Source organism: Paramacrobiotus metropolitanus, unplaced genomic scaffold (genome assembly GCF_019649055.1).
Source record: "Paramacrobiotus metropolitanus isolate TYO unplaced genomic scaffold, Prichtersi_v1.0 Parri_scaffold0000082, whole genome shotgun sequence".
NCBI classification, from domain to species: domain Eukaryota; kingdom Metazoa; phylum Tardigrada; class Eutardigrada; order Parachela; family Macrobiotidae; genus Paramacrobiotus; species Paramacrobiotus metropolitanus.
This window is the reverse complement of record NW_026570302.1, coordinates 363,779-375,814: the sequence shown is the minus strand read 5'-3', so window position 1 is coordinate 375,814 and position 12,036 is coordinate 363,779. Positions and strand designations below refer to the sequence as shown.

At 45.6% G+C, this 12,036-nt stretch overlaps 2 protein-coding genes across 3 annotated transcripts; one reads left to right on the top strand and one right to left on the bottom strand.

Annotated features, from left to right (window-relative positions):
* The first annotated feature begins 462 nt into the window (after positions 1 to 462).
* On the top strand, positions 463 to 4,013 carry LOC129595788 (uncharacterized). Of its 2 annotated transcripts, none has more exons than XM_055492899.1 (4): positions 463 to 1,329; positions 1,965 to 2,208; positions 2,591 to 3,231; positions 3,756 to 4,013. In XM_055492899.1, the coding sequence occupies exons 1-4, from the start codon at positions 586 to 588 to the stop codon at positions 3,936 to 3,938; spliced, it is 1,812 nt and encodes a 603-aa protein (XP_055348874.1). In that variant the 5' UTR covers positions 463 to 585; the 3' UTR covers positions 3,939 to 4,013. The 2 variants fall into 2 exon arrangements, with proteins under 2 accessions (XP_055348874.1, XP_055348873.1); XM_055492898.1 differs by having other exon boundaries at positions 1,956 to 2,208.
* Positions 4,014 to 8,093: 4,080 nt separating this feature from the next.
* On the bottom strand, positions 8,094 to 9,331 carry LOC129595764 (uncharacterized). Its single transcript, XM_055492868.1, has 2 exons — positions 8,672 to 9,331; positions 8,094 to 8,517 (listed from the first exon to the last, which is right to left on the bottom strand). The coding sequence occupies exons 1-2, from the start codon at positions 9,329 to 9,331 to the stop codon at positions 8,326 to 8,328; spliced, it is 852 nt and encodes a 283-aa protein (XP_055348843.1). The 3' UTR covers positions 8,094 to 8,325.
* Between the last annotated feature and the right edge of the window lie 2,705 nt (positions 9,332 to 12,036).

Sequence of the window (12,036 nt, the reverse complement as noted above, 5' to 3'; positions counted from 1 at the left end):
AGCACTAAGGTGACAGAAACAAGAGGGAGAACCTGCTGAAAAACGATACAGAACGTTCGGTTTGTTACGTTATGAATTGGTCACTTATTTAGACTGCCATTTCAAAAACTACTCCGGAGTAGTTTTTTTATTTTGCTTATTCTGGGCGGGATATGCAAGTTCTGCATATCTGCGTCACGCAATATGGACCAACTGCCGTAAAGGGGAGGTCGTTGTGACGTGAACAAAAGTGCTTATCTGGGTTTGCATATTTATATTTGTGTCCCATAAGTATTACTGTGAAAATAAGTGGCAAATCTGTAAGAAACAAGACCTGGGTGGCCGCCTTCTACTGGCGGTTGCCGCTGCAACCGTACTGCTTGTTTGTCACCAATGTGCTTCCGCCACGGTGTGCGGCTTACTCGTACATAGTCAACAAACTTTGCACATCTTTGAGTTGTAGGTGGTTTTGCATCAAAACTTTTGTCAAGCTTGATCGAAGAACAGAAACAAGTTTTGCAGAAACTGGAAAACGCACGTTTTCTGTATTAAATAATTTCAGTTAACTGCGATTCCTACCAGGAGAATTCGATCGTCGTGTCTGTCATGTGGCGTGCAGTCTACCTCCCCAACAGTGTGGACATCTTGGGCGACGACGGCCTGCTGCGCTACGGACGCGTAGTGGACGTCGCTGACAACGGACTGTTCATCGATTTTCTCTGCCCTAATCGACGACGGGAACTCACTGCTTTCGGTAGCATCTACCTTCCCACTGCTTCGGAACCTCTGCCGACGCGCGGAACCAACCCGCTCCATGCCTTTGCAAAAGCATCGATCCCCGTGGAAGTGTTGGTACGGGAATCTCTCTGCGGTCCCTGGATGTGGGTCCCGGGTGAAATGAACAGTCTAATACCCCACGAAGCACCAAGTTCGTACGGTCTGGCAGTGGTCCACTGGTGGAACAAGATAGAGCTTCAGGATATTGTTCCCGTGGAGCGTATTCGCTGGAGGTTCCCGAGCCCCAGGGGATGGTGGGGCGCTGTGGGCCGTCCTGTTCCGCCACAGTTTGCAGCCCGTCTGATCGAGCATTTTGAGGGTTATGTTGAGGGCGTCGTATTCAAGCAGCCCGTGGCCGTGGCCAAAGGAGAGTTCGCCAAGTTTAGTGTTTCGTTACCTAAACGACAAAAGTGTTTCGTTGTCGGTAACATCGACGTTGAACGTTTGAATATGGAACTGTTGTTACGGGATGAACCTTTCTGCTGTGTGGGCATCACCGATGGACGTATATGGTGTATTGGACGTCGACATACGCTGGCCGAGAATACCCAAAAATGCTATTCAAAATTTCAGGTAAAGCGGACCCAAAGTTTTACTAATTGTCACTCTGTATCCCAGGTTAGCATTTTTTGCTATGAAAATTGTTCTGCTCCAGGAGTCCAGGTGTTGCACACTGGGCTGCAGTTTCGGTATTTTACGATACTCCTTAATTTCATTGAAACCGTTCTTGTCATTGCTTAAGAAACATATAGACAAAATTGTTTTTTGTTTTGGAAAATAGAAAAATTTGTGAGTAAAAGTGTAAAACGATTGGAAAAAGAGCAATAATTTGGCGATTAAGATTTAGTAGTTAAAATGCATTAGCCCAAGCATGCAAATCTACGGCGACTGCCCCATAAAGCAGCCTGCTGATGCTCAACTCAAATAGCGTAACGCGTTAGGAATATCTCCTTTATCCGCAAACCTTTTTACTTGCAAACTTTGGATTTTCCATAACAAACATTTTTCTGCATTTGTGTAGCGAACACAAGCATTTTTGCGTTATAATACAAACGAATTAGAGCCTTTAATAAAATTTTGAGCCAGAGGGGTTGCCCATTACGCACCATCACACACATGCATGGCACATTTCTTTTTTTCATAGCAGAAAAGCTGTACTGGCATATCGACAGTCATTTTTTAATCCATGATTTGTTCAGCGTTTCCAGGACTTTGTGCTGGTGCTGGATTTACTGCCCCTGTACCCTAACACAAGAAAACTGATTGCGCTCACACCTAACGACGGTCCAGTGGACGAATTTCGAGCTGTACCGGTGGAATTATGGCGAGAGGTGTTTTCCCATCTGGACACGTGCGAACAGAACCGACTCCGCGCGGTCTGTTGTATATGGAATGGCATCGTGGATTTGCCTGCTTTGACTGATTGCCTTATAGCTGGGACGGATGGCAGCGGTAGGGTTGACTCGCTAACAGTTGTGGACCGCTTAAAATGATTTGAAATGAAATGCAATGAAACGGGTCATTACTGATGTACTTCTATCGTTACTTTCAACAGCTATTATAGTAGTTTATACTGAACGGTATTTTTATCAAATTAAATGCCGATTTGATCGATTTGATCAATTTTTCTTTCTAAAATTGTTTTTAATAATATATGAATTTCTAAAACTTTTTTCTAGAATATCTTAATATACTCTATATATTTTTTGAATAATATATTATTAAGAAAATATTTTGTTCTACATTCCTTATTTCAAAGCATTTCTGACGCTCAAAACCCGGTTTGATTTAAAGATTAAAATGCTTAAAAAACGTCATTAAATTATGATTTCAGTCAAAGGCAGCGGAACATCCAATTTCTCCTGCATTCTTCGCTGCATGATGTCGACGGTCTTCCACTGTCTTCGCCCATCAACCAAACACATTATCCTGACCGATCGCCAGCGAATACTGGAAATGAAAGACTTCTTGAAAGTGCTGCATGTGATCATTTACGTTGGCCAGCGTAATCCCGGCATCCGGTTGTCAGCGATCTACCTGAGGAAACTGCGATGTGCTTTGTCATTCGGGAAGATGGATTTCACCGGCAATTGCAGTGTGCATCATCCTGACCCAGCGGCACCAAGCATCCTAGATGGCGACTGGGGGGAAATCCTTCTCGATGATTTCATTGGGACGTGCGGCGCACTTCCGTGCGACAGCCTCCACCTGATCCGCTGTCGTGTTCCGCTGTCCATCCGGAGCTACAAGAAATCCGCCAAAATCGCCAGATACACGTATATTCCGCTGACTCTGACCCTATCGCAGGTTTTCGTGAATACCCAACTGAAGTTGGATGGAAATTTTGAATGTGCCGTGTGGGATGCCCTGGACGGGAATTTACCGGTTCTGGACGGGGATAAGTTGGAGAAACTGTCTGAAGAGTTGGCGACCATCGCGAATAATCTGGATATTCAAAGCACCAAAGCGCGTCGGGTACGTTTGAAATGTTAGTCATCTTTTTGTTTCTAGATGTTAACCTGTCTGATTGAATCTGCTGTAAATTGAAAATCCATATCTCTTCAACCAATTCGGAAGCATTAGATGCCCGGGCTACGTCGTTTGCTTTGGAAGGAAGTCAAGGAACAACCGTCGTTGTAGTTTTCAGTTGGAACCTGTACAGGCTTGTCCCATAATTTCTGTCGCATTAACTCAGCGGTAATTGCAAAAACAAAAATTCACGGTTTACACCGAACATACACGACGGGGCGCCCCGCCCCGCTACTTGCGTCCTAGGCGCACTTAGGCATGGCCATGCCTGATGCATGCCTAATATCGATCTAAATTTTCCGAAACCTTGCGCCAAAAACCTTCTATCTGTACCTACAAAAATTCGATAAAAATTACGGGACACGCATAGGGATGTTTAAATAAACGTGGTAAAGTTGGTATGTCTTGATGAAGCGCTCAGTAATAATATGTACAGAGTACCTGTTATAGTACTGGTACCGTGTTTGCAGATTTTATGTGCGACAACGCCAACTGACCCACGTCCATCGTCGCTTTACCGAGGAGAAATGTGGTGCACAAACGGCTTAATGCATCTACAACTGAAGAACCTCTCCCGTATTACGCAGCATTTTCTCCTTCAGTTCATGGAATCTGTGGCTCCGCTACCTTGGCACGACGATTATTCGGCGTAGCGTATCAAGAGTTCAATAGAAGAAAATTTTAGTTTCAGCAGATTTGTGGTGTTGGTTTGGTCGCAGTGTTTTAAATTTTTTCGCATAAAGTATTATTATACCGGTGTGATCTGATCAGGCTGCGCACGTGAACGTAGTAGCTATGCTTTAAGACAGTTCAATTTTTCCATTTTGCATCACAACGAAATCTTGACAAAATAACTGATCTTCTGAATAATTTTATCTTATCAATCCAAACGAACTGAATAATAATTAACAGCTGATAATCCATACCCTTTTAAAAACAACAAGCGAGATCCCGGTACGATAAGCCGCTACAAAAATGGCAACATTCAAAACTGTACTCGTACAGTACATCACCAAGATTTTGATCCATGCTTATATAGAAACTGGGTTTTCAAAGCAGATGTTTTACTGCGCTTGCTCGGCTTTCAAATGAACGAAAATCCGCCGGTAAATAACACTTTATTATAGTATGTGTCTGTATTAGCGAATTCCGTTTCACTGGAGTGGTGACCTATCATGTTGACAACTATTATGTCCATGCTGTAAATCGACATTTATTCCCAGACACGAAACAGATCGCCATCTTGTGTAGTCTATGAAATTCAGATCGGTTTTCGGCCAAAGGTCTGGTTCTCGAAAAATCAAATACTGACAGAACAAAAGACTCCATAGATTCGCTCAAAAACACGGTTCTATTTGCTTTCATAAAAAAACATCGGACAATCCTAAAGATAAAGTGCTCAACATAGAAGGCTCTAACGAACCGAAGACTTCATAAAGTGCACGAGGAAATGCAGCGCAATACGCGACAATTTCTTTACCAGTAAATCCGTCAAACCGTTTACGCACCACTCCTTCCCACGGTAATTCAACCATGGGCGTGGGTCCGCTGTTTGAGTCGCACACAGTACCTGCAACAAAAGCGAACGGCTGGGTTGGTCTGTATAGAGTATAGAGCTAAGTATATATTGTACATTCACCGACCCGCATTACACAAACTTTAAGAACTGTACAAATTTAAGCAGATTCTCGTCCTGAAAGTTCCACGATTGTGAGCAATTTGTCACTTACTCGAGATGCTGCAGTGATATCCATGGTCATGTTGACAGCTGGAGCCTTCAGCCAGGTGGACAGCGTTTCCAGCTGATCCACATCCAGCTCAGGTAAACTCATCTCCAGAGCATTCCACAACGAACATTCGAAGTCATCCCCGGTCATCAGCCGGGCACTGCTGATATTAACTGTGATCTCCGGGTGAAAGCGCTGCGTAGCCAGAATCCCCGAGCCAAGAATGAGAATACAGCGGCTTAATCGCAAGGTATTACATGGAAGACCGCGACAAGTTTCGATGAAATCCTGCAGCCGGCGGGTGCCTTTTTTCCACCACGAAAACCAATCGCCCTCTGTCGGCGCATGAGGAGTGTGCAGACAACACGCATCGTTGTGAAGACGTTCTACGCTGCAGCCTAGAACCAGCGGGCACTGAAAACCCACCAAATAGACGGCTGACAAGCGTATTTTGACGTTGTCTTTTCCAACGTAGTTGATTATATCGACCACTTTCAATTGATCCTCCGTGTCCATCACTCGCGCTCGATCCACCACGACGATGTGTTTCGATGAGACGCGCACACATCTGACGATGGTCGATACCATACAGTACATAAGTCGGTCCCAGTTCTTCAAACTAGCCATAGCGTTGCTCCCTACTGATATAATAATGGTGGCCATTAAAGCTGGTGCATCCACACTGCGATTCCATAATGAGCAGACCAGACGCAGCCGGTTCTGTGTCAGAGTGTCCAGATGAGCAAACACATTCAACCACAATTCGACCGGCAGACGACCGCGGTGAGTCGGTGCCCTCGGCCCGGGGACATTGGGTAAACATCCTGGTGCTGCACACAATATCTGGGAGACCGTCCACTGCAAATACAATAAATATGTTAAATAAACAGGAATTTGAACAATCTAGAGTTTAGCAAGGTGGTTTCTTAATTACACGCCAATCGGTCCAATTCTCAGAATTCTGTGCTGTACGTTGACCAGAGGACTGGCGCTTAATACACCACACAATTCCATCCACAATCTCCACAAGTGAGAAACTCGGACGCCATTTTCCGTGGATCAGTTCACGGTTCAGCTGCTGGAGCAATGTTGCGGCATTGAAGAGCCGAAATCGCTCCGGCAACGCCATACTGCATTTCTCGAATGTCCACCGGGTTACGACCACGGGCAGACTGTACAAGGGCCAGCGAAGGTTATGATGGGCGCTTGTAGTGCCAGCCGACAAGAACCGTTGTGGTACTCCCCGACCCACTGCGGCCCACCAGCCGCCCGGGCCCGGGATCCTCCAGCGCAGGCGTTCCACGCGGACAAAATCCCGACCTTCTGTTATATTCCACCAACGAACGAGAGCCATACCGTACCGACGACCGTGTACTTTGTAACGCGGCAGAGCAATAATTTCCGCCGGGACCCACATCCACGGACCGCAGGGGGGCTCCCGCATCAGTAACTCCACAGGGATTAAGAAATCAGCACCAAAATATAGCAGGATATCATGAACAGGCAGATGCTGCGTAGCAGTGGGAAGGTACACACTGCCAAATGGAATAAATTCACATCGTCGATTGGGACAGAGGAAGTCGATCAAGAGCCCGGTGTCGGTCAAGTCGACTACCCGTCCATGACGGAGCAGACCGTCATCGCCCAAAATATCAACGCTGTTGGCTTGGTAGATACTCCACATGGCTGATAAAGCCGGCAATTTCCACGAGAAAATAAATATTTTATAGATATGGCAGTGTTACACAAGGGATCAGTTTGGCAGCTGAAACCGATAAAGAGAAAATTCAGTCGAGTTGGCAATTCAACTGCAGCAGTACTTTTATCCGTAAAACAAAACGATCCTCGCTGTTCAACAGACTGTAGACACAGTATCAGCGAAAGAAAACTGCCTTCGCTAGAGTAGAATCTACCTAGAAATATCTTATGTAACAGTACGGACGGTGTCTTAGGTAAAAGTCGTAAGACTCGTATGTAAGACTAAGGTGACACTGCACTCTGCTCATCATCTACCGGTTATACCTATAACCACGCAACCGGCTTTTAAAACAAAATCGAATTATGTGTAAAATTACATTGAAGTCCACTCTGCAGTATTACCAGCAGCTGCGCTGCATAGCAGCTGTGCATAGCGGATTGGATTCAGAGGGACGCAGGAATCCGGGTATTACGACACTCGACACGCTCCCTTTCTAGTGGTTTCTGTATTACAGTTATGCGCCTGTGTGTGAATTAGTATAAATTGGGAAATGTTAAACGCTAACATCTGCCACTTGCTGCGTAAGAAGTTTTTTCTGTTTTTGTTGTCTTTGTGATGGCTTGGGGCCGTTTCCGGCCATGTTTGGCATAACTGCCCAAAGGAAGTAAATTTCAAGCCCACCTTTGGTGTTCTCGCGGGGCGTGTAGGAGCGATAGGATACTGTTCCTATCTGTAACGTACATATACTGTGTATACATGTTGGCTGTACCCTACGCTTTCAATTTTATGGCATAGTTTAGTAACATTGTTTCATTGCGACCATAATTATTACGACTCGTACATCTGGAAACTGGAATCTACCTAAGTTACGTTGAGCATGTCGGGAATGGACATGCCGCTTTTTATGTCACTTAATACTTTTTCGACTGCTAATTATAATTAAACTAGCTAAACTTTCTATGACATGCACGCATACATGTGTAAATAGTAAATAACTAAAGGTCACTTCTATACGCCAGGAAATCTCCTGGCGCATAGCACTTTTGATAAATAAATAAGTAGTGTTGCAAATAATAAAAAGTGTAAATAGTAGTAAATAGTGGACAATACATGTGTAAATAGTGTTGAACGAAAAGCGTCAAGAAAAGCGCGGAAGCTTCAGCGTTTCTGGGTAATCCAGTTTCCGAACGATTACCCACTCAGCCAACGTTTCCGCGACAAACCGAACAATAATAGTCCCCAAAAGCTATAGTTATTCCGGCAATCGCATGTTGGACGTAAACGTATACCTTGCGTGTGCCGGGTCGTTTCGTAATGCTGTCTTTAGCCAAATTACCAGTAGCGAGTTTTGACAGTACGCGCTCGAAGTGCGCTCGTTGTACTACGCAGATTTTTTTAATAATTGCAGTTACAACAGTTTAATATTTTATGCACTCAACAAAAGTGGAAACAAGTAATGCCGATTGGTTAACTTCGGAAACGCAATAGGTCAAGCACACACAATTGTCAATAAGATAAAGGTCAGACCGTCTCGTGGTCAGCAGCGAACGAAAAAAAAACCCTGTTCCAAAATAATTACGGACATCTCCACACACAAACTTGAAGCAAATAACGTCAACCACAGCTGGAACCTGAGGATGATGAAAGGCTGCAAGTATCCAAGGACTCTCTGAACTGCTTGAGAAAATGCAGCGCAATACGGGACAACTTTTCTAGCTGCACATCTTGCAGTCCATCCATGCACCACGCTTTGCCGCGGTAATTCAACCACGGACGCGGATCCGCTGTATGAGCCGCACATAATACCTGCAAGGTGTGCAAAGAGCTGACATAACTCGTCTTTACCGGCGGCGGAACAAATCCGCGTTGCATAACAACTGAAATATCGAAATACGCGCACATTCGTTACGGAATTTCCCGAATCGGATGTGCATACGATGCGAAACTGTATGCGATTTACCCAACATGCAGTGTTGATTGTGTCGTTCGAGTTGTCCACTAGAGTCATCAACCAGTTGGACAGCCTGGCCAGCTCAAGTTCGTCCAGCTCGGATAAACGCGCCTCAATCGCGTTCCACAGCGAACCTTCAAAATCATTCCTTGTCGTCAGTTGAGCCAGACCGAAATCAACCGTAATCTCCGGGTGAAAGAATGACCTGCCCCGTTTGGCCAGAACACCAGAGTCGAGATGGAGGGTACACGAGCTTAACCACACGGTATTACACGGAAGACCGCGACATGCTACGATGAAATCGTGCAGCGTGCTAGAAGAAGCGTCTTCCGTCGGCGCAGATGGCATATGCAGAGAGCACGCGATGTTTCCAGTGTTTCTATGGCTGCAGCTAAGCGCCAGGCTGAATTTGAAGTCTACCAAGCAAACCGTCGACAATCGAATTCCGGCATGGCTTTTTTCTAAATAATCGATGACATCGGCCAGTTGCAAGAAATCTTCCGTCTTCAATATGCGTTGTCGGTCCTCCACGACGAGGTGTTGCGTTAAGGGGCGTACACACTTGACGATGGTCAATAAGGCGCAGCGCATAAGCTGGTCGTGCTCCTTCCACGACCATTCTGCGCTATCGTCGACCATCCAATCGCTACCGATAATGATCGTGGCCATGAGCGCTGACGAATCGACCAATTGGTTCCATGTCGAGCATACCACGCGGACTTGGTTCTACGTTATAGTGTCCAGATGGGAAAACACCTCCAGCCACAATTCTACTGGCAGCATAAATGTATTATCCGGCAGACAAGGTGAACTCGGCGTGAGAATAACCGTCACACATCCCAATAGTGCAGACAGAAGCTGGTAAACAGTCCACTGCAAAGACAACAGCAGTACTTATCAGTGGAAAGACTAACAGTTTTATCAGGAGTATGAACACTGTTGGTGGCAAAAAGGGACACTGATCCATTCCGAAAGAGACCGACTCGTTAAAGTCGCGAAAAGCTACTCTAAATAAGATAATGCAGATTGCAGCCGCAGAATAGTCAGCATGGTGCAATAGTTGCTTTGATTTGATATGTTTGAATCACTATCCTGCTGCCAGGCAACATTTACCCCAAGATTCATTGACTGAGGACATATGGATGATCGACAGCTTTTTGAATGATAACCTGCTTACGACATTACTTTTTATGTAACACACAGAACTTCCCAAAATAGACTAAGAAAATAACCACTAAGAAAGATCGTGTTGGAAACCGAAAAACCTGTCATACTGCTAATAAGGTTTCGGTCGTCGAGATGGCTTCGGCAAAGCGTCGGCCAACGAATTCACAGAAAGCGAAATGTCGATCATGCATGGGCAGCATGGCGAATTGCCATGCCACCGGTTTCGGGGTTTCGGTATCGTGATACAGCGGGTACAACCATTACAGCGTACACGCCCACTGTCGCCTGATGGCTAACTGTTTTTGCCCTGGTGGTAAAGCTATCGTGAGTACAGTGCAACTGAGTGCATGCTCAATGGCCCAAACAAGAATTCCTGACTTACACGCCAATCGGTCCGGTTCTGGCTTGTAACTTTGATGCCACTGTTTGAGGACATACGCTGAATACACCACACATGACGATCCGTGATCTCCACAAAGACAAGACTTAGTCGCTGCCTCTTGCTCATCAGACTGCATGTCAACTGGCCCAGCAGTTCTTCAGCAGGAAACCTTCGAAACCGCTCCGGCAGGGCTACACAGCGTCTCTCAAATATCGATGGGGTCACGACCACCGGTACATAACGAACTCCATCTTGACCAGTATTATGGGGCTGTGCGGAACCGCAAGGTAAAAACTGCTGCGGAACTTCCCGCCCTGCACCTGCCCACCAGCCACCCAAACGAATGCGCTCTACGCGGACAACATCCCGGTATTCCGCAGTATTCCACCAATGGACAAGGGCCACACCGTATCGACTGCAATGATGCACTTCGAGACGCGGCAGCGCGGCAATTTCAGCGGGAATCCACATCCACGGACCGGAAGGAGATTCCCGTATCAGCACCTCGACATGTTTCAGCCGATTTTCATCAAAAACATTTATATGCGTATAAGCATGGGGGAGGTAGATACTGCCAAAGGGAACGAGTTCACGTCGTCGGTTAGGACATAGGAAGTCGACGAAAAGCCCGTTGTCGGCCACGTCAACTACTCGTCCATGGCGAAGCAGGCCGTCATCGCCTAAGATATCTACGCTGTTGGCTTGGTAGATTCCACTCCACATTGCTGTTGAGATCGTCGAGTTTCACTGAAGAAACATCTTTTTAAGCCAATATGAAGGAGTCAATAACGATTCTGACGGTTTAAATCATTGTAGCTTTGCTGGAATGAATACTCGTCGTTAAAGTACAGCAAACCAACCAACAATAAGGAATAAAATTTGAATACTTAACACTAATAACTTGGCTTAGTCTGCAGTAACGATACAAAATAACAAAGTAAATTAGTGTGGCCTGCTTTGTCTGTGTGTGGTTAATGTCAAGCACGATTTACTAGCTAGCACACCAGGTTCGTGCCGGCAGGTGATACTCTCATGACTATCATTGACTGACTGGCGGCAGTAGCTGTCGGGCCGTCGGCTGTCAGTACAATGGGTACGGCAACTTTGAGACTGAAGAAGCTGAACAGACATAAGGGAACTGAGAAAGGGATGGTGCCATCCCAAACTTGAGCTCGTTCCATGTGAGGTGCGACCCCAAAGACCGTGTCATGCTGATACAGTTCACCGTTTCATGTTAAGACGAGCTTTTGTGCGAAAAACGCGTTGCTGGATGGGATTGTTTGGATACGAGTATAATAGTATTAGTAAGTAATCGTATTGGGTACACGATTCGTGCTTGACTGCTTGTGCCACATTTTCAGTTTTACCGCAGTCGCGCCAAATTTTCCTATATGTGAAAAAAGCGAATAAGTAACTCCTGTATATTAACTTGCAATTTCCAATCATTTCTCATCCAAATAGTTAACGTAGGCTCGTAGCTGACACCTGACGGTCGAAAACCTTCGGCTGCATCGCATCTCGACTTCTCAGATGATCCCATACTTTATACCGAATGTCCCAGAATCTGTCGATTATGTTGACAATATCAGTTATGACGGTAACAATCCGTAATATGGGACATCCTTCCGGAATTACCTAGCTGCCCCACCATACCAGATCTATCAAATGCGATCGTCATCAGATTGACCAGAATCTTAGTATGACTCGTAAGCACACTACTCTCTCTGTAAGAATCGCATTTAGCACCGATTTTCTCCGTAGACGCATTCATTTTTCATACTGCAGGTAAAGCAGCTAACAAAACTGTGGACATAAGAAAACAAAG